We start from the raw sequence: 23477 nt of genomic DNA, 5'->3' as shown, positions 1-23477 counted from the left end.
CTGCCAGCAATGGTACACCCGAGATGGGCCAGGCTGTAGACAGGAGAAGCCGCAGCAGCGGCGGAGAGAACCAAACAGCTTTAAGTATAGCCAGGAAAAAGGGGAGAGACCAACACGCCAGCCCCCCACCCTGGAAAAGGAAGCAAACTGAAAGAAAATGCACAGCAAATAGACATAATCTTGAAGAATTTTAAAGAATAAATATTTTTGTAATTAAACATTATGCAAACACGTGCCACGCTTGCTTTGTCCATGCATATGCGCTATATACAATTTTGAAAAATACTGTGTTGTCCTCTGGGTTTAAAAGTCATGTACAAAGTTCCTTCCCTGCTGCTTGCTCCCCCCTCCCCCCCACAGAGCTGGGTCAGCATTGGACATTTGGGCACTCAGGGGGGAGGAGAGAGAGGAGAGGGGTGAGCAGAGGAAGGGAGGGAAAGGAAGTGGGGGGGGGTGGGGGTGGGGGGGTGGAGAGAAGAGATCCCTCACCAAAGTACAACAAAGTGGCTGGTCTGGACATGAAAAGCAGTGTCAAGAAACTGTGTTTTAGGGTGAACTGTACTACACACAAGGAAAAGAAAAGAGAAGAGAGAGGAGCCGGCTGGGAGGATGAAGCTACGTTACAAGTCAAAGTTGGAGGGCTTTTAGTGCATCTGTCACACTTGTTGGCGGCCTAGAATACTGTTGTACAATGGTTTATCTACCTTTTTTTATTACAATATAATTTACTTAAACTTTCTGTTAACAAAACAGAATTCCGGTACTACAGACCAGCGGTGTCAGAACAGGCTTAGTGCCTCCTTTTTTGTGTTTTTTGTTTTAATTGCATGAGCACTCTAGATGGTAAAGTTTTCAGAGTTCATCGTATGCAGGGCCTTTCTCAGTCCTCGATGTACTCCCACAGGTCTTTCTCATAGCCTTCATGCACATGCTGTAATAAAACCCTTCGTCGACTCTCACAGTATCTGCGGGGGAAGGAGGGAAGAGACAAGAGACCAATGAGAATGTCTGTATTTTTAATACCCTTAGGAGAAAAGATTAATGGCAGATTCTTTACCAATGTGATTCCCCCTGTGCTATTTTCACCATCATATCTAAGAACACCCTCCTATAAAGTGCTGCTCCAGGAAGGAGTACATCCCAAAACAGTCCCACTTGTCCAGGATCTTCCACCCTATATCATGTTGCCGTCTGTCAGGCATCATTAGGTTCACCCTTTGCCCAGTTCTCTTTAATTTAAAACAAAACCTTCACCGCTCCCCCTTCACCCCATTAATCAACAGCCCCACCATTCCCAATGACAACTCAAACCTCTGTGATCTGGCTTTCTTTCAATGCCATCTTGATAGAGAATATACTTCCCTCCATATCAGAAGGCTTTTAAAACTGCCATATCTACTCGGTCCTCATGCATCCTGACACCCTCTGATGTCACAGAAACTAAACACAATCTGTTACCTCTGACTGGTTCCTCTTGTCTCTTCTTCCATGTCCCTCAAGATAGATGGTTCCAGAATGGTCTGTCTTCTTTTCCCCCATACACATTCTCAATTTCACTCACCACAATTATCCATCTTTCCCAAGTTGACAGGAAGACGCCCAAAGCACTATGCTCCCCTGATCTTTAGCCCTAGCACCACATTTCTAAATGCCCACTGAGACTGGATTGGATCAAGACTTCAACCTATTCCAAACATACCTTTATCCATGCCACCATATGCCTAGTCACCCCATCTGAAACCCTAGGATGTACTGAAAGTGCTCTTTTCTATTGTTCCCTCCCTCCTTACACAGTATGATGTGATCTTCTGTACTTCCTTGTAGTCTGTAGCGCTGCATATCCATGTCTCCCTCCTTTCCTAAGTGCACCCCCTCACCCCAAAATATGAGAGCCAGGCTGACTTGGGTATTAAAAGGAGTGAATGACTGAATTTCCCATCTCTACTTCGGAGGCAGCACTACCTCTGAGCTGTGGCCCGATGTACAGAAACATGTACCATGTCGTTAGAACTGTGGGAGCTGATCGAGCAGCAAGCGCGGCTTCCCATGCCTCACCTGTACTTGTCTTGCACTTTCTGCTTTATGTCCTGCAATGAATCTTGGGATATATCTCGCTCCAGGTACCCTGACAGCACCTCTGTGGCGTTCTCCAGATCTGCCTGGTTATTCTGCAAGTACAATAAGAGGCCTCAGTTTTTTCTACTTTAAGGAACTAGAATATTCCTGGCCTTCTCCAGATTTCTCTCCTAACTGATCCTCCACTTTCTACAGCTGTTCTTCCTCCTCACTTGCTATTACCTGACGGCTCCCCAGGCTCTAGGACAGACACCACGGGGGAGGGCAGAATCCATTACATTTAAAGTCTAAGTCAAGATGCAGCCACAAGGACCCCTGGGGCCCCTCAGTGGAGCCTCACTTGCTGTGACTGCTCTAGGAAATCAAATGTGTTTTCTCTCCTTAAGTCCCATGATTTCTTAAAGTCTGTGCATTTCCTTCTCATTCGAAGAGGCCAACATTAATGGGATTCAGACACAACTGAGGTTACATCAGAATTCACTAGTACGCACGGATCAAAAACTCAGTCTAAGTTATGAGGAGGCCTTCTGAGGCTGTACTTTCTCTGTTAAGAAGAAAACATCTTGAATCAAGCTGGTGGGGGAGAAGACAGAAATCAATGTCAAAGAGGGGAATGAAAATGCTTTCGGTGTCTTGTCTTTGCTACTAGACTATAAACTCCTCAAAGAAAGAACTATATTGTGCTTTAACTTTTTTGAGGCTGAGAAAGTGTCAAACTTCTAAGTCAGTCATTAAATATCTTTCCTCATGTTCACTTAATAAATGACAAACTCTCAGGCCTCTACTACAACCAAGCAGTCTTTCACTTCTCCCAACCCTCCCCCTTCACACTTTGCATGGAATCTTAAAATAGGGAACTTCTCAGCGTACTCTCTCTCAAATATGTCTTAGAACCACACATCCAAAAGACAGAAAGTGTTATTTTCTATTTGGTACTAAACCAAACTACTGATGTTAAATAAAACAAGAAATAGAACAAGGTATTTATGGACAAGTATAACACACAATCATAAACCCATAGCAATGCTTTCTTTAAAAACAAGGACAAAAATTTAAAATTTGGAGTGACATCAAACTTTTCTTTCTAAATCAAAAGCGGGAGGAGGCAAGGTACAGTCACAAGACTGGCTCTGAAGTCAGTCTGGGGTCAAATTTTGCTTTTCACATTTCCTACTTGTGAGACAATGGCAAGTCCCTTAGCATCCAAGGGTCTGAGTTTCCAATTGTGTAATGTGAGGAGGTTGGACTAGTATCTTATGATAATTCAATTCAAGAATATTTAAATAGTTTCAGTTACTTTGTGCACAATGAGGGTCACCACGGCTCAGTGGTTTTAGACTGGAGTCAGGAAAACTGGGTTTAAATTCTGCCTCTGACACATCGTAGCACACGACTTGGCAAGTCACTTAACTTTCTCACTGCCCCAGGCAACTAAAAGGCTAAGTTACAGTGAAGCTGTCCCCACCTATATGATCACAGACCCAGACTCCCACTTGCCCCAAATATGCCACTGTACCTGAACAGGTGCGAGGGACAAAAAGATGAGGAGTAATAGCCACTACCCTCAAGGGATTAACAATCCAATACATCATGTCAGCCCGTTTATGGAAAATCCTTGGTGTAAAGCTGAGTCAAGGTTATGATCACTGACAAATACAGTACAGCAGGCACAGATATCACCTGCATTTAGTAAAAACAATGTGAAGGCCCTAAGACAGGGGTCGAATGCAAGGCCTGTTCAAGTGTGGCCAGTCCCAGAGGATGAATCTGATCAAAGGCATCCAAGAATGAAATTCACCCAAACAGGTTTAATTTATATTCTATCCAGGGAACTCTAAGTAGCTCTTGCCACCGTGCTGAAGAAAAGCTCTCAATCAAGTCTAAGAATTCTTCTTATGCAACCTTTGAATACTGGTGTCTGATCGGATGAAATGCAAATCCTTCACTGGTAAACCACCTGGAGAGGGCCTAAGAGGATGCTTAATATTCTTTCTGGTTCTGTGACCAATGGGAGCATCATCTGTCATTACTATTTGGTCTCAAGGAGACTTTTCAACTGAGAAATCTAAGCTCCCTATTCTTGTTTTCATCTGCCCCTAGAACTGGACTTCTGAACATGGGACGGGTGAATTAAAAAAAAAAATCTTGATAATTATTTCACTCTAAATAGTTTCCTTTGTAATCTCTGGATTCCATTTATTTTTTGGGAGGGAAGAGTCGAACAATAGAGTAACAAGTGACCTGTCCAAGGTCATACAGCTAGTAGTCAAGTGTCTGAGGCTGGACTTGAACTCAGGTCCTCCTCACTCCAGGACCAGTGCTTTATTCTCTGTACCACCTAGGTGCCCCTCGATTTCATTTTAATATAAGACCCAGAGGCTTCTCCAGAGGCGGACAGGAATACCCATCAAGAGTGGTAACTGACTACTGGGCTTGGGGTGTCTCCTACCTCAAAGATGATGGACTGGTTATTCTTTTTGAGGTAGAAGGCGAAGACATAAGTGTACATCAGAGTGGCACGACACTGGCATAGCACGTCCACTGCTTTCTTCAGAAATTGCACCTCAATCCAGGACATGTTGTGTTGCTGCATCTCCTCCATCTTCTGCTTCACCTGAGCATAGAGTTTGTGCTCGAAGCGAAGACTCTGCATGTGGTTCATGTAGCGATTGCAGTAGAACAGATACCTCTGTAGGGCTGCCCGGGACCTCTGCAAACAGACAGAGAGAGTGCAGCTGAGCACAATGGCCCTTACCAGCTGCTTTCTGGTCTCTGTGATGGGGCCAGAGGGAGGTAAAGTTCTGAGACAGATGGACAGATAGACAGGCAGCTGGCCAGAAATCATGCTCATAGGTGAAAAAAAACCATTTCCTATTTCATTGTTTGTGAAACTCAATGAAGGTGGGCTTACAGAATGTTAACTTTTAGACTGGAGATCAATTTACTTATGATCTTTTAAAATAAACGCTATCAAGCAGGACAACGATGAAAAATACTAAAAACCAATGCAGGTACACAGAATAGAGATTGTGGTTTCACCTATAATCCTCCTTCCTAAATCATACATGGGAAGGTTTTTTTGGGGGGTGTAGGGTGGTGGTTGTCAAATGAAGACTAAATTTTGACGGTTTTACTAAGCAAACCTAAACATCCCAAGAGGAAGCTCCTCCCTTATAATAAAGGACTGCAGTTAAGTGTGAAAAGGTAAGCAAGTGTCATGATTGGTCACTGCACTAAGGAGCAACTAACTGCTGACAGCCCTTGACAGTTGTGCCTTAATTATATAAACCTTGTTCCTTTCCTCTCCCCCTCTATTTGGGGCACCTACAAACCACAGACACTTTAGGCCAAATCCAAAGCAAACGCTGCTGGCTTTAAATGAATAAATCCCGATATCCCTTTGGTAGAAGGCAAATTGATCAGGAACTGTATCTGTTTTCTTTGTGTATTCCTAACAGCTAGAGGAGAAATATCTAGGAGGGAGCATGCCCTTAATACAGATCAGCAATAACAGTCCCCACAGGACTCTGTTCCATGAAGCACAACGCAAAGCCAATCAACTGCACAGCCCTGAATCAGATTGGGTCTATTCTACTTTCTGTGCTGATACACACTAAGTTGCATTACCTATCCCTGAACTAGTGAATGGGAAAAAAGTCTTCCTAGCCCCTCATTTTTATATATGGAAAGAATGGAAAACTAGAGATGGGAGGGAGGCAGTTGTCTCTCCTTCTAAATTCTGATGGTCACCATGAAGCAAACTGTGCCCTGTTAACATCAAGTTCAATGGAGCAGCACGCCCCAGGGGAAGAACACTTGTACTTTAGGGTGAGAAAGCAGGAATCGGAGTTCCTCCCAAGTGATGAGGGCAGCAGATGAGTTCATCGATCTCACCCGGCCTCCACTGCCCTGCCTCTGAAAGAAGGATGATGCTCAAAGGCCCATGACCAAGACAGCAGAATTCAGGCTAGCCATATGTCACTGCCTTGACAATACAAAGATAAATATGTGGGTCCCAATGAGGTTCCAAAGGCATATACACACTCCTGTATGTGAAAATTCTTAAAAACAAAAACAAAAACAAAACCCAAACAACTCGACAACTTACAATTGCTTACATTAATTATGGAAATTTAGATATTAGGAAATAAGACGATTGATCTTGGATCACATATTTTTTTCGGTATTCATTTTAAACTATTCACATTGAACAAAAGGAAGGGCTAAATGTCTATTCAAGTCCAATTTTTCCAGCTATGGAAATATAGGATTAAATAATACCAGGAGATTAAGTATGAACTCCACCCCAGTGCACCAGAAAAAGATAAATGTAAACATAAAATGAGAAAAACCTCTAAAAAGTGAAAAAGAAGAAATATATTTGAACAAAAAGCAAATGTCTAGTTAGGACATTTCTTTCAGTTGATTTGAGGATACTTTGAAACATCTCATTTGGCAGGTCCTGGAACCCTTAGATCTCAGTCAGATGCATGGAAGATTGCCCAATGCTTCAAGTTTTACAAATGGGCAGGGCAAAGACATTTCTAAGCTAAAAAAAAAAAATTACAAATAATTCCTAAATTCTTAAAAGAGACTGGTCAGAAAAAGCTTCATGTTTAACTAGATAAGTGTTCCACATTTCTCACTAAATGTGAAACCAGTAAAAAAAAAAAAAAGCATCCTGTGACCAGCATCAAGCTCTGATCTACATAATGTCAATACACATGGAAACTAGATAGGTAGTATAGAAGAAAATCAGATGATTTACAAGTCATAGGTGACATGAAAGCACTGACTCTCACCAGATTCCTTCAAATATTAAGCCACCTTGTTTTCTATTACTCTACATAAAACAGAGAAAGCTATCACTTATAAGGATAATTTTCCAACAGTTTATAATTCTTATACTCTGGGGCAAGTGGTTCCCAAATGAGTACATATAATGGATTCTCCCATTTCAATCTTCTTAAGTTCAGGGCCTTTGAGCATCATCCCTCTTCCACAGGCAGGTTAGTGGAGGCCGGGTGAGATCGATGAAACATCTGCTGCCCTCATCACTTGGGAGGGACTTGGATTCCTGCTTTCTCACCCTAAAGTACAAGTGTTCTTCCCCTGGGCGTGCTGCTCCATTGAACTTACTTACCTCCTGTGCATCTCTTGCTGCCTTGGCATCATCCTCATTGTAACGGTTGCAATTGTACCTAAAAGCAGAATAAAGGTTTAACAAAGCCACTCACCAACCAAGAATAAATAAAAGCTTTAGAATTAGAAGTAACAGATCATCTAGTCTGTAATCCTTATTTTAAAATTAGAAACCTGACATGAAAGCCCCAAAGCAGCTCAGCGGCAGTGCTGGGACTAGCACACAAGCCTCCTGACTCTTAATCCAGTGTTGGTTCTTGTTATTTTAATGTCCTTCTCTCTCAAAGAGTACTGTTTCCAGTTCATTTTGTTCCTGTAACTTACCAGGCAGATCCATGTGGTTCCCAGGGACCAAGACACACCCAGCAAAACTCTGCTTTACAATTCTGGTTACGACAGACCATGTGATTGCAACCTCCATCCTTTTCAATGGTTACATGGCATTTAGGGCACTCCTGTGAAGAAACCCCACCGCGTTTATTTCAGCATTTTCACTCTCACTAAGACAGAAAAGCCACACCAGAATTTGACATGTACAAAAAGGATTTTAAAAATAACAGTCGATTATAAAAACAAACACAGGAAGCTTTTTGTCCTTAGTCTCATATAGAATATACAGCAGACTAGAGCACACAAAGCATGATATAAACTAGCAACGCTGCACTAAAGGAAAGGTACTTGGGCCAGTTATCCAGGACCCCCCACTACTTACAAGTCTGTGGTCTGCAAAGACAGCTCCACACTATCACGTGACAGAAGCAGGTTTTGCTTGGGCATACTTTATTTTTTGGTTTGAGGTGGGAGTCTGGGCCTGTGACTTAACTGGTCTAGGGTGATCCTACTGAGATAACATCCTTTACCCAATGCAGACTGGAGTACCCCTCTCAAATTGATGTGGTCACCTAAGAGTTGCCTGCCACACATTCACAAATCATTCACATAGAAAGCTTTTCTTACTCAGCATTTCAGTCAAGTTGTCTGATGTTCCTATGTTTAGATGGTGACCCTGGATAACATATCTGGGGAACTCTACCAAGAAAAGAGTACAAGCTTTTCATGCTGCCCATTTAAAATTCTTATTTCATCTAAAACAGCTGAGGGGATACATCATGATGGCCAAATCAATGTCCTTCTTTGGTAAACAGTAAAGTACAAACACCCACAAAAACATGTAGATCACTTATTCTAAACCTCTTGGGCTTTTCCCAGATGCACAAACTAAAGGTTTGCTTTCCTCAATTCATCTCCATACATCTGTCTTAGTAGCTACTCTGCTCTATTCTGACCTTTAATCTTTTCTAAAAGCCAAAAAGAAATCTCAACCAGGCAAACTCAGGGCATCTCTTCAAGGCAGTCACACAAATCCACAGAAGACAACAAGCTGCAGTGGGGAAAGCATTGCTATTTCACACATTCATACAAAGGAAATGATGTTAAGCCCCTCAGTGAGGAAACAATCTGAATCTAACAAAAATTTCAGTACAAGCTATACATGAGAAACTAACTACATTTTCTATGGAGTGAACAACCAAAGCAGGATAACTGGTAAGATTAAATCATTTATTTTCAATTGGTTTCCAACTTTTGCCCAGACATAAACAAATCCATCAATTAAAAAGTAACAAACCCTGCAAAAGTCCTCTATGCAAATGCCACAAAGAGCAGAAAAGGGAAGAACTAAAACTACTCCTTATCAAGAGCTGCATCACACAAAAATACAGACCTTTGTGTTGGCTGCAATCCAATTGGAGGTTTCACTGTCATCATCACACTTTTTAATCCACTTCTTTAACCACTGTTTGGAAACAACAACTATTAGTGTACAATAAAAGGTGTTGGGGGAAAATACTGAATTCTTTTAAAGGCCTTTCTTTTCATGAACTCTTTATCTTACACAATTTGCCAGTATATACAACTGATGGGGGGTGGGAGTGGGAGGATGAGATGGCATGGGTGGAGCAAAGTAGGTTCTCAAAAGATGAATACTGAAGGGAAAAAAAAAACTCCAAATCTCATCAGTGCAAATCTAGGAAATCAGAGAATTCTGGGTTTGCATTTAGCAAGCACCACACACCAAGTATTTTCTAGAGATCAACTAACTTAACAATATACCAAGATTTCCATAAACAGAGAAAATGCGTTTTGTGAATTTCAAAATTGAGCTCAAAATATTAGGTACGAAATCCTTTAACATATACGAAAAAGTAGGAAATTAAAATCTTTTGGGGAGAATTTTGGTTTTTATTATGCATAATACTCAAGCTTTTTTGGGGGGTGGGGTAAGATGGGGAATGGTTTGGGATAGTACTGACAACTTAGAAAATTGACTATATATGGAATACTTCCTCCTCTCCTCTTGATCCCTTGTTAAGACAAATACATTTACATATCATCAGTGAATCCTAAGTATTCTGACTGGAAAGCTACTACTAAAGGCTATTCCAGCACCCATTTCCTTCCCCCCAAGTTCTTGAAGCTTAACTTATGGCTAATTTAACAAGGAAAATCTCTTACATCTAACCATGCCTTCCTAAATGTATACTTTCTTGATGATTAATGTAAGATTTTAACAACCGGATTCCTATTCTTGTCATGGTATACAGAAAGCTACCTTCCAAATCTACCAAATTAAAAACACTACATCTGATTTCAGCTCAAGGGGCCTAGAAGTGGTAATGAGTATGTGCAGGTCCAATTCACGAGTAAAGAAACCAATTCCTTAATGACTAGTAGGTAACAAACATGAAAAGATTTCTGACCATTTCTAACTAGGTGTGCGCAAGTGTTATTTTATGTAATTCTGATTTACTCTAAAGTCTTCAATCCTATAGTTTGCAAAGTTAGGCTATTATTTCATTTTAATCTTCTGAACTAGCAGTATCCCCTTTGACATATGCTTCAAATACTGTCCTCTTAACATAGAGAAAGAGACCTGCTATATGTGAATGGATGGTGGCAGTAATGAAGCCGCCTGGCAGAATGACAAACATATTGGCAAAGCTGGCAATCATAATGGAGTCATTTGAAAATGTTAAAAACAAATATACCAGGCAAACTTACCTTGCATTTAACAGGATCGTGCCAATTTTCTCCACAGTTGAAGCTGTAAGTGACAGAAGGAGATAAGAGATATAGATGTTACATTCTTAAAAGTGAATAATATCTGATCTCATTTTGACAGCTATATTCTATATTATTTGCTAGTTTTCCATCACCACAAGCATGGTCAGACATTCAGGGTCCATCTGGAATCTGTGTACTTCCAGTCTAAGGGGCTAAGCCCAGATTAGTTCAAACCATTGCTTTTGCAGGTAATTGTGGAATTTACTTCTTTTGGGTGTTGGTAGTAAAGGAAAATTGAAGTGATATTAGTTATTGCTGTATACGCAGCCCTCTAATTTAGGCTGAGATGCCCTGTGAGCATCGATCATTACTGCTGCATTTTAGTATATGTGTTACATAACAGACCACAAACTTAAGAAGGGAACATTTTTTAGTATTGTAAAATTGAATTCCAATGCCTACTGACTTGCTTTTCATCCTGGAATCATCAACAAAAATTCATTTACTAGAAGCTTCTGTTCTCAACAAAACAAAACCAAAAATCACTTAACTGCCCCTGGAGCACATGGCTCTGCCCATACCTGAATAATCACCTCCATAGGCCCAAAGGCAGGTATTTTGCTTAAACCAGGGTTAGGGAATGTGTGGTTTCAAGGCCACCATGTGGCCTTCTAACTCCTCAAGTGAGAACAAATCCCCTTAATAAAAGGATTTATTCTATAAAACTTGGACTCAGTCAAAAGACACCCAAGGACCTAGAAGGCCACATGTGGCCCTGAGGCTGGCTTAAACTCATTTAAAGTTCGATGTCCTCCAAGGGCCTGGCTCAGTTTCACCTTCTCCAGGGAAATTCACTTCCTGCAAAATGTGGTCAGAGGGTAATCTGGAAAGAGAGGATCTGCTGGGGGTTTCTTAAAAGACTGCTCTTTTTGTGTTGGGGGAGGACAAGGGCTGGATCTGGGAAAGGGTAGGTGGGGAGTTAAAAACAACATGAGGAGAAGGAGGAGGGAAAAGAATGTACAAGTGATACAATAAGTTAGTAAGGGATACATGACCTGAGCATACAACAGTTCACATAATAAAGACATTTAAAAAGAATGAGATCAGATACATTTTACAACTATGGTTCACCAGAGAAAGGTAACTTTGATTTCATGACATTAAAAACGATTTCTAAATGAATAAAATCAATGCAGAAAAGACAAGGAGGGAAACATCTGAAATAATACATACCACAGACACATAAATACAGGAGCTAATAGTGAAATGACAGGGATTACAATAATAAAGCACCTATAGAGCACTTTACCCCCAATTCTGCAGATGAAGAAACTGAGGACCAGGAAGGGCAACTTCCTTGCCCAAGGCCAAACAACCAGCAAGTATCTGAGGTAGGATTAGAACTCAGACCTTCCTGACTGACTCCAAGTCCACCATACAACTGATCAAATGATATAAACAGTTCTCTAAAGATATCTGGAAAAGATCTCTCCTAATCAGTAAGAGTAGGGTGTGTGTGTGGTGTGTATGTGTGTGTGTGTGTGTGTGTAGAGTTTTCTTCACCTCCTTCATTTCCCCAGGACGGCATGCAATCTGATACTGGCTGTAGTAAGAGAAATGTAAATCCAGTACTCTCGTAGCCAGCGTACTGGCAAAGACGACAAAAGATGGGAAATGTCATTCCTGGAGGGATTGTAGGAAGACAGGCATAAGATTACATTACAGGTGGAAATATGAATTGGTCCAGACATTCTGGAAAGTAGACTGGAAGCACACTAAAAGAAGCGACTTAAACGTCCCTACTCTGACCCAGAGTTCACAAGCATACACTCTGAGGAGGTCAAAGGCAGTCAAGTACTCACTCAACAAGCCTTTATTAAATGTCACTACGTACACCAAGCACAGTGCAAAGTGATAGGGACAAAAATAAAAAGCAAAACTGTTCCTGCCCTGAAGGAGCTTACATTCTAATGGGAGTAAAAACATAAGGGCTTTCTATTATTATATGATATGACCTTGGAGATAATAGAGATTCACCAGAATTTACAGAGTAGGAAGGAGGTGGACATGGTCAGATCTATACTTTATGACTATGAGTTTGCTAACCTTTGGAGGACAGATTGGAGTTGGGGGAAGATTTGGGCCAGGGAAACCAACCAGTAGGCTACTTCAATCTTCTGAGAGGTAAGCAATGATGAAGGCCTTAACAAGGGATAGAAAAGAGTAGAAAGGAGGAGTGGTAGAAAAAGATATGACAAGATTTAGGCATAGACTGGTCACATGTGGTCAGAGAGGCTACCAAGGGTGAAACCAAGTCTGTGAACATAGGTAACTGTAAGGATGATTGAAATTCAGAAGGGAGGCCTTTGAGGGAAAGATAATGAGCCTATTTTGAGTTTATTTTGGACATGTTGAGTTTGAGATGTCTATGAGAATTCTAGTTGAAATATCCAACAGGCAATTTTGGTGATGGGGAAACTGGAAGTCAGAAGAGAGACTAGGACTGGACAAGTAGATCTAGGAGTCATCTGTAAAAAGATAACTGAAATCACAGGAATTGATTAAAAAAGGCCCAATATTAAGCAAAATATTCACAACAGTATTTTATTACGGATGCAAAACACTAGAAACTAAGTAGGTACCCACTGATGGGAGAACAGCTAAATAAACTGTAGAATGTGAGTGGAATGAAATATTACTACTCTGTAAGAAATGAGGAATACACAACCATTACAACAGTGTAAATGGAAAAAACAAAACCAGAAAACTCAAAGATGTGAAATTTTGATGACCAGGCTTGACTTCAGAGAAAGAGAAAGGTGCACTCTGTGTACACCCATCACCTCCCTCACAGAGAGATGGGACAACTACAGGTCTAAAATATATCACGTGATATGGCTGATACACTATACCTGGGTGCAAAGCTTTGCCAGTTAATAGCCAGACTTTTGACCTTAGGCAACATCCTAAAGCAATCCAGGTTCCAGCTGACTCAATAGTAAGATGGGAAACCACTGCCTTGATCAGAAAGAGTAGCATAGTAGACACAGTGCTGGTCATGGGGCCAGGAGAGCTGTATGTGATCTTATGTAAGCAAGTCATGGGCCTTAGAGGCCATTTATATACTATAAAATGGGGATAATACTTTATACCTACCTCAGCATTATAAAAAACTGAATTATTATACGAGGGTGTTTAAAATTAGGAAGACCTACGCAAACTAATAGCATTAGGAGGTGGGTTCAGGGGTCCAGAAGGTGTTATGTTTTTCTATGGGACCCCTTTGGACCTTTGCCTTGTTATCAGCACACCTGTGCCCTTCCCAAGTTCAATTCTATTGAGCGGAGTATCATCTACTACACAAAAAACACTACTAACATTTAGTTTATGGAAGGGAATGTGCGCCCCTGAAATACATAAATAGGAGAAAGATTTCAAATTCAACATGAAACTTTTTCACCAATTCTTGCTTGGTGAGTACACATTGAAAAATAGCACGTGAACCTACAGTCAAGATCACAAAGCTACTTCTATGAGCTAATAATTTAAAAAAAGCTATTCTTTCAACTCCTTACCAAAACTGGCGCCCACATTTGCAGCGAACAGGTTTAGCATCAGGATACTGTACTTTAACAACATGGTGACAGTCTGGGGCAGGACACCACTTTAACAGTCGATTGCACTGGGAAAAAAGAAGGAATTAAAGAAAGTAAGTGGGAAATTAGGAAGGAGAACAAATACAGCTCCAAAGGACAAGCTCTTATGTATGACTATTCCCAAGAATGTGTTGACTTATTTTGGGGGGGGGCTTTGGGGTAGTGTGTGTATTGAGCTTCACTTTCATAAAACCATGCTGAAAATTCTTGGTGCCTCATTGATGAGCAGGCCACATTTTAGTTCAAAATACTATTAAATTTCTAGTTGGCAGAGACATTCTGAAGAGAGTCAACAACACTTACAAAGGGAGTGCTCGACAGAAAACTACTCAATTTAGGAACATCCTTCTTTATGAAGTGATCACTAGTGTATGGCCTCCACTGCTCTTGGCCTATTTTGTAAATTGTTAGATGACTATATTTTTGCACCTATAAGCACTTATTACTTAGCATAAATCTATTTACAACTATTTTCAAATGTGATTTCTTTAATGGAAAATGAAACATCATCTCTCTCTCTGTTCAGGGAAGATTATTAGTTACTACACAGCAGTCTAAAGGAGATCTGCTCAGAAGCACTTAGCTCTAAGATATCTTTAGAAACTAAAATAAAAACTTTTGTAGGGAGAGTGACTAAGATATTGAGAAATTCTCTAAATAGTCAAAGGATGCCAACAGGCAGTTCTCAAGAAATTCAATTTCTCTTCAGCCGTATGAAAAAAATGCTCCACATAACTAGTAATTAGAGAATTACATGTTAAAGGCAACTCAGAGCAACACCTCACAGCCATCCAACAGGCAAAGAGGACAGTTGAGGAAAATGGCAAATGTCACAGAGGAAAACGGGGGGTGGGATGGAGGCGAGGAGGAACTTCCCTTAGAAAAAACTAAGGAGGGGGCAGCTAGGTGGCACAGTGAGTAGAACACCAGCCCTAGAGTCAGGAGGACATGAGTTCAAAACTGGCCTCAGACACTTGACACACTTACTAGCTGTGTGACCTTGGGCAAGTCATTTAACCCCAGTTGCCCTGCCTTCCCCCCTCCAAAAAAAAGAAAAGAAAAGAAAAGAAAAAACTAAGGAAACTTGGTCACAGTTGTGCTTTGTTGGTGTGAACTGCGCCAACCATTCTGAAAAGCATTTGAAGTACATGCCAGAAGGTACTCAACTGTGAATATCTTCTTACACCCAGCTATATAACAGCACTAGGTCTGTTCCTCAAAGAGACAAAAGGAAAAACTGTCCTTTTGTACAAAAACATTTATGGCAGCACTTTTTGTAGTAATCAAAAACTGGAAATTAAGAGGTATAGGTATATATGCCTATCCACTGGCAAATGGCTAAATAAATGGTGTAATATAAGAAATGATATAAGACATTTCAGAAGAAACTAAGAAAATTTCTATGAGTTTATACAGCATGAAGTGAGAACTAGAACAATTTATTCAATGACAACAACATAACAGGAAAAAATCTGAAGGACTTTAGAACATCAATAAAAAATGCAGTAACAAGTCCAGAGGACTCGGGATGAAACATGACACATCCATCTCCTGGGTGAGGGACTTAAACTGAAGAATGAGACATACATTTTGTTTGTCATGAACAGTGGAAATTTGTTTCGCTGGATCATGCATATTTTTGTTAGGAAAGTGATTTTTCATTTTTTAAAAGCTGTTCAACTAGGCGAAGAGATAGTAGGAAAAAATGTTTTGGAAAATAAATAAGTTTTTAAAAAAGAAAAAGACATTTGAGATCATTTTGAATGCTGATATACTTTTCAAAAATAAAGCATCTCCACTGACTTATAATTTTGTACAGACTGAAAATGTGCTATTTTACATTAAAAAAGGCATAATGCTTATTTGACTTATTAATAAAATACTGAGTTCTACTTTACTTTTAGCAAAATGGTTTAACAACTTTAAAAATTGATGTCCAAAGACCAAATTCTTGGGAAACACACCTATTTGATAATGGACTGGTTTCCAGCTTTTTGAAAGAGCTATTTAAATATAATTATTAGCCTCCAAAACAAATCTACAACCCAATTACTCTAAGATAAAGATTTCTTGCTGATGGTAATAATAGTAAGAAAAAAACCCAAACTTTAAAACAACAACAATGAATTTCAGGAGAAAACCACTCACCTCTACAAAACTATTAGTTATTAAATGCTGGTACTTTAATTTAACTTTTGAATCTGTGATCAGACGCCTATCAGGAAAGAAAAGAAGCAAAAACAGTTTACTGGGAGGTCTGCCTAGAATATATTATATTAACAATTATAAAACATTACTTCATAATTGCTAATCTCTGCTTATGCCTACAAACTGACAAGCGGGGAGATGGGCTGTAAATTATGACATTAGAATGCTTGCCATGACTCAACTTAATTGCACCAATCAAAGCAGTTTATCAACATAATTTCCATGAAGTCAAGAATTTAAATATAACTTTGGCAAGGTCTACTATAAATTTTAAATTGAAGCCCACACCCAAAGCCTGCAACCAGGCTAAGTTATCTGGAATCCAAAATGTATAATCAATTTGTTCTGCTCATTTCATGGCTTTATATTATATAGATTTTACAAAAGAATAATTATTTGGGAGATTTTTTTTAGGATTTATATTATCCACAAAATGATGACACATTATAAGTAATAAAAAATGGAATATTTAAGGATAAAAACAACTAAAAGGGGGATATAAAAGAAACAGGAAATAGAGGCTAACAAATACTTGAGGTAAGCTAATTACACAAACTGAATTGCAAATTTGATTCTAAATCATCTGGCAATCTAAGACCAAAGGGGAAACATGCAACATAATTTTTCTGTTCATAAAGAAGTGAACAGAAATTCATTTTATTGAGAAATTTTTTTTCCTGAAACACTATCAGGTTTTACCCAAATTAGAAGGGCACCTCTCAATAACAAAGTCCTAACCTCATGCTAAGATTGGGTCTAAAACAAGAGCTAGTCTAACCCTTCTCAATATTTTAAAACCTCAATTATCTTGACTTATATTCATATCCTTGTTTTTCCCCCCTCAAATCTCCAAATGCTCCCTGGCCTTCAGTCTATTCACAGCAGATGATGGGACCCAAGGCAGATCCCTCAATGCCTGTTTGCCAACATGTTCAGAATTCGTCACTTTCTTAACCCATCTTTGCTCACCTCCTTTTCAAGAAGAAACAGTCCCGACGCTTTGCCAAAGCTAATTTTCCTGAGTCATCCAAGAGTTTAGTTCATTCATTTTGGATTATATTCCTTTAATCTCTGTTTCCATTGCCCTATAAATAGTCAGGCCTGAACTACTCCAGGAAGCCTATAATCAATGCCCTACTTCCTCAAAACCTACTTAAACCTTCACAATCTGGCTTATCTCCCCCATCACTCAGGTGAAATAGCTAAAAACAATGATCTTTTCATACAATGATCACCTTTCTTTACTTCTGTTTCCTTTGTATCTAGTTTTATGTCTCTATTCCCATAATTTGCCTTCCTGACTCTTCTTTCCAACATCTTATTATGTTACCCAAATTAATACTGTTATTATCATATACCAGATGATCATGTTACTCACAATTCTTACTCCAATCTCTCAGAATATTAACTACTGAATATAGTTCAAACAGCAGAGGCAGTGTGGTGTAACAGATAGAGAGTTGGGATTGAAGTCGGGAAGAGGTGGGATTTTAAATCTGTCCTCTGACACCGACTGTAAGATCCTGAGCAAATAATTTGAGCCACTGTCACTTTGCTAAACCTACTAAATCACAGACCAGTTGTAGGCCTGTGTTGGTAAAGGGAATTCCTGTCCCACAAATTCCTGAAAGACAGATCCATCACAGATCTTCTTGGTATCCTTTCTAGAAGTCTGCAAGCTTTCTTCCCAGGTTTTATGCTATTATTTAGTGTATCGAAAATCTTTACCTGATGTAATCCTAAGGAATCCTTCAAGTTCAAATGCCATGTCCTTCACAGAGCCTTTCCTGAAGTACCCAGTTAGTAATAACAAGCACTTAGTCACCTTCCTGTATAAGTCTGTGGGCCATGTTCCCTGTTAGTACAACTTGCTCCATGAGAGAGAGCATGGACCTCCAACAATCTGTTATTTCCTCAGTGCTTCAGACACACTCAGTATAAAACCTTAAAGTTCATAATGATCCAGTCCCTATCCTATATGGCTACAACTAATCTGAGACATAGCCTATCTTTGGTCACATGATCCAATCAACTATACTCTGCTGAAATAAGTGGGGTATGGAAACTAGTGAAATTACATTACTCGCTGAATCTGTAACTTTGAAAGTGTATATAAATTGACAAAGATCAGCCAGCCTATGTGCTACCATTAATTCCCTGCTAACAGGACATCTTGATGTAGTTTTGCACCTGATTTAACACTACTCTAGGACATATACTCAATGTATCTTTTGGCTCATCTCCTGAAAATCTTTCAGACACAGGAGAGCATTTCTTGGGAGCCAACACGTGCTTCACTTCTAAGCTGAAATATCATTAACTATGTTTTGAAGAGAACTGAATTTGGGAGAGACAGCCGTTTAGTTCACCATGTGACAAAATGACCAAAACATCTTCTACACGCTCTAGAAATTCAATCAAAACCACTTGTATGGAATTGACAAAACTAAATCTCTAGGCAAGCAGAGTTGAGCCCATTTTTAGAATCCTGAATCAATATATTTAGTTATAAGAGATGACTTAGGAAGCAACTTAACAAGAAATATTGTCCAGTAGATCCTGTCACTATTAAAGGATCACATCAATAAGTCAATAATTAGTGGCTGGAAAGGAAAATGACTCTCATATAACGAGATATAGGCATAGATGTTTTTCTTTCACCCTCCCCTTTCCCTCTTCACTTGAACCAAACACAGAACCTAACTCTTCCATCATGTCAGGATGCAACATTTTAGATATCTCCATTATCTGGAAAAAAAAAAGGGTAGCAAGGACAATTAGGTAAACAGATTTGTAGGGGGCCATGGTATCAGAGAGATGATTCAGGGTTATCATGACAGCTGTGGCAATCGAGGATTCAGCATGCTGAACTCATTTATTCAGAACACTCACTCTCTATGTAGGTTAAAGGCCCAGGGAGAACAGAAACAGATTACCTCAATCTCAATGGAAAGCCTTGAAAGATTTTACAAATATAGTTTCTAATTCTCCTTCAAACTAAAAAATGACCTTTTCTTCACCCCACTGTTCATATAACAACTTAATTCATCTGCAGTGAAAGGTGACTGTATCAAGAGGATTCTTTGAAATTCTGACCAATAGTCAGCTTGCTCTTCAGAACTAAGGTACAACATCCTTATCAGTTATGACTCTGAATCTACTGGTGTCCTGTTATGTAAGCATGGGAGATATTTACAGCCATCTCCAAATCTAACTGCAGCCTATAATTTCAAAATTCTTCCCCAAACACTTTTTCCAATATAAAAATTCAAAGTAATTGCCTCATTATACTTCCCTTCCCATTCACTGAACAGCTAATAACCAGGTCAGCATCAAGAGGAAAAAAAAAAAAGAAGCAAAAGGCAAAACTGAGCCACTAAAGATCATTTTAGTTACCTTTAGACAATTACTAAAATTCCTTTCTTCATGAACTAAAAATGAAGGCATTTACTGTAAGTAAGAGTAACAGTAACAAAAACAAAAGACATTCTCTTTTAAATATAATTTTTCCCAAAATGTGTCCATGTCCAGAGATGGTGAAAGGGCAGTTTTCCTTCAAAAATCCCAAAGTCTTCTGTCTGATTTTTAACATTTGCCAAGAATATGTGATCTTAGAAAACAAAGATACAGGAAGAAATCTGAGCTTTGTATATAAAAAAGTTGGAGAAACATGTAAAACTGTATGTAATTTTTTAGTTTTACAATAATGAGTATTAATGTATTTGCTTAAAAGCTTGACTCCTTTCAAAAAGATTTGATACTAAAAATTTATGTAACTCTTCTGCAACTGTATCAATTTAAATGTCTCTCTCTTGTGTGCAACTTAATAAACCAAGACTCATTACCCAGGCTCTTCTGACAGCCGTCCTGGGTTTTAGTCAAGGCCTTCCTATCAACTAGTTATGTTAGCCTAAAGCAAGTCACTTCTTCATTCTGTGTTTGTTTCCTTAAATGTAAAATGAGGAAGGTTGAATTAGATGATACTTCCAAAGCTCTGAACACTTATGATCCAAATGAAGGCGTTTCACAGTCAATAAACTCCTTGAATGAATATCCTATTTTCTATGAGAATAGAGGAAGAATTGTAATGGATGAATAAGGCAGCTACTTGTAAGTGAGGTATTTCAATTTTTTGGGACCGGCAACAAAGTTCATGTTTTCTAGAACAAGAACTGAATGCTACCTATCCCGTTTGGGTATATGTAGCTTTTCAGATTTCTGCAATGTACCTCTAACCTGAGGATAAATGTAAGCAAAGACAATGTTTGGTGCAGATTACTTGTACAAAATGGAACTGAGCCCCAATAAGGCCTGGAGGAGACATTTCTATGGGGGACATGAGAAAGATCAAATTCTTCTAGAATGCAACTTGGCAAACTAGAAAGATTATATACTGGATTTTTGACTGTAAGACCCACTCACATCTTGATGCTTCTACTTCCTACTTCTAAGATAATGGGGCAGGTTACTTTAAACCACTTCAGGGCTCGGTTTACCCCTTTGTAAAGGGAAAAAGTTGAACTAGTAAGAACTAGGAAGCTTTCTGGGGGCAGGAAGGGATGGTTATTTTTTATCTTTTTATCCCCAGCACTTGGTAATTATTTTTGTACTCAGTAAATGCTTAATGTATGCTGAACTGAATTTAAGCACCTAAAGGGCTGTCTGGTATAAAAGAAATTACGGCTTGTGCTGCATGGCCTTCCATCATGGTAAAGGATCACAGCTCTTCTCACTAATCCCTAGGTGACAGGGGTCAAGTCAGGTAACTTGAGTTTGGTGCTTTGGTGGAGAGGGCTGGACTGAGCCCTTGAGGTCCTTTCCAACTCAGCATCTATTATTTTATGGAGTAGGATTAATAGGAAGTTTAAAAAGAGCAGATTATACTTCAATATGACAAAAGAATTTCCTAATTACAGCCATTCAAAAATGTAATGTTTTGCCTGCATAGAAAGTGAGTCCTCCATCACTAAGAATTTATATTCAGAAAATAGATGATCATTCATCACAAAGGCTATTTAACTTATGTGATTCTTCCTTACATATGGCTTCCACTTGTCATATGTGTTGATAAAGAATGGGGAACAGGAAAAGTGGGAAATCTTAAGAGTAAACTTTTATTAATCGTTTACTGGTCTATAAGTTTGGGGAAAAAAAGAGTTCAAACTAACAGCTAAAATGATATTTGTGAAATCCACATACCCAATGTTTCCCCTCTCTCCATTAGCATAGGGGAGTAATAAAAAGGTGCTTATCACATTCCATAGTTTGCCTGAATACTGACTGGGTATTTTACTACAAGAAGTGCTTCAAGTAGTAAACGCAATGTCTTTGGCCCACACCACTAGAAAGGAATTAAGAAAGTGTTAATATTTTTACATTTAAAATTCAGCAACTACACAATGCTCTGAGAAAGCCAATTTAGTCTGGTGTCTGAACAAAGAGGAAAACACACAGGCATCAACCCTAAGTACTTACATAACTGTGCTGTCGTCCACTAAGATATCACAACCATGAGCAGGACATGAGATAGTCTGAAAAAGAGTGAATCACATGCATTCAAAATTCATCTTCCTAGCTATAGGCTCTAGATTCTTCTAATCAACAACGTAGAGTATAAAGCAAAAAGGTTCAATATTTTTGCTCAACTATCTATCTGTATTATTATCTGGCATACCCAAACCCTAATTAGACTATTAATATCAGTAGCAGGTACAAAAAATTTAATTTCTATCTCCTGCTTTATGGGGGTGCTTGATAGGGAAGAAGAGATAAAAGGTCAATATGCTGAACAAACTCAAATTATGAGGAAAGCATGGAAAATAGAAGGCAGTATAGAAAACTATGTCCAAGAAAAAAGCCCCCTTGGGTTATTTATTAGAATATTTTAAAGCCACTTCTTCAGGGAGTTTGTTTATAATAATCAGGAATCAGAAAGTTACTTAACTATTTAGTTTCAAGATATAAACTAGCTTTTCTTTACCTGTCCCATGCCTTCCTCCATTATTTTGGTAGTTAAATATTCACTCCAGCACTGCATACAGAACTTATGTCCACATTCAAGGCCAGTGAAATACTGCAGCAAAAACAAAGAATGGGTTTAGCAATAACTTATTTGAAATCACCACAGAATATATCTTGAAATAAGTAATAATAAATTATATCACATGTCCCTTGCAGGGCCTGTACTGTCAAATGCAGAATTAAAGGGCCAAGCCCACAAACTTCTAGTGAGGAGGGGAGACTCTAGACAGGCAAACACATTCTGTCACACCAATTCACCTGAGTTTCACATAAATGATTATATGCATATATGTATGTGTGTATACGTATACATGAACTGAACAAAAGGCCAAATAGCATTCTTTCAGACTCAAAGCTACTAAATTTATGAAGTAAAACACAGAAGTAAAACCTAAAAACCTTTAAGTCAAAGACATATGCTAAATTTTAAAAGGATTAATCACTCTCATTTGGTACCTACTAAATACCTGGTCTTGTCAAGCTATGAAATAGTATGGTAAATGAAGAACAATGCAAGAAACAGCAGTAATTTAAAACTACTTCAAAAACATGTTGTGGTTAAAGTTCCAATTTCAGGTTAATGTCAAAATGAAAATCTGGTTAATGATAAACCTTCTAAAAAACAGCAAGGAAAGGTTTGCCTGTTGAGTATTATCCCATACAGGTAAAATGTTGATCTTTCTTAATGTTTACTTAGAGACAATAGTAGATGATCTTGGTTTATTTTTCTTCCACAACTGAGTATTATATCTCTATAATAATGCTCACATTTAAGTAAGTGTATTAAGGTTTTCAAATAGTGCGGTTCCTCACAACCTGCCTGTGAGAAAAACAGCTAGAATGGATAATATTAGGGATTATTTTGTCTCTTTGCTTTCTTCTGTTCCAGGGAAAGCTGTATCATCTTCTGACATTCAGGAAAAAAAAAAGGATTCACTGAAATGATGAGTGCTGGTATTGATGTTGGATTGACTTCTTATGATAAATAATATATATGAGGACAACAGGAAAAAAAACCTCCAACAAAACCCAAACATACAGACACATGAATAAAGATATCTAGAAAAATCAATCTGTATCATACAATAATGTAGGGGGTTGAGAGTGAGGAAGACTAAGTGAAAAAAAAACCAGCTTATGGATTTATATGTACATATAGTTGCACATCAGTGTATATGTATATCAAAGTATTTGGTTGTGACCACTCCTAGCAACACAGAGGAGCTCCTTATCTCCGAACTACCTAGGGAAAATTGTTCCTGATTCAATTTTTGTGGGTTACTTTAAGAATTGTTCTGGGGACAAGAGAAC

General features: G+C 38.9%; 1 protein-coding gene across 1 annotated transcript in view; it reads right to left on the bottom strand.

Moving 5' to 3' along the window:
* Positions 1-452: 452 nt before the first annotated feature.
* Positions 453-23477, bottom strand: part of ARIH1 (ariadne RBR E3 ubiquitin protein ligase 1) — an 81807-nt gene continuing 58782 nt past the window's right edge. Inside the window, exons 4-14 of the mRNA XM_036769630.1 lie at positions 22126-22218; positions 21621-21676; positions 16086-16152; positions 13857-13963; positions 10279-10321; positions 8942-9013; positions 7543-7673; positions 7220-7277; positions 4526-4786; positions 2056-2168; positions 453-965 (exon numbers count right to left, since the gene is read on the bottom strand). Coding sequence (XP_036625525.1) covers positions 881-965; positions 2056-2168; positions 4526-4786; positions 7220-7277; positions 7543-7673; positions 8942-9013; positions 10279-10321; positions 13857-13963; positions 16086-16152; positions 21621-21676; positions 22126-22218 — 1086 coding nt within the window. The 3' untranslated portion in view covers positions 453-880. The remainder of the gene's footprint in view (positions 966-2055; positions 2169-4525; positions 4787-7219; positions 7278-7542; positions 7674-8941; positions 9014-10278; positions 10322-13856; positions 13964-16085; positions 16153-21620; positions 21677-22125; positions 22219-23477) is intronic.

This window comes from Trichosurus vulpecula, chromosome 8 (assembly GCF_011100635.1).
Source record: "Trichosurus vulpecula isolate mTriVul1 chromosome 8, mTriVul1.pri, whole genome shotgun sequence".
Taxonomy (NCBI): domain Eukaryota; kingdom Metazoa; phylum Chordata; class Mammalia; order Diprotodontia; family Phalangeridae; genus Trichosurus; species Trichosurus vulpecula.
Note: the sequence above shows the minus strand (reverse complement) of the source record. Positions and strands in the feature narration are given on the sequence as shown.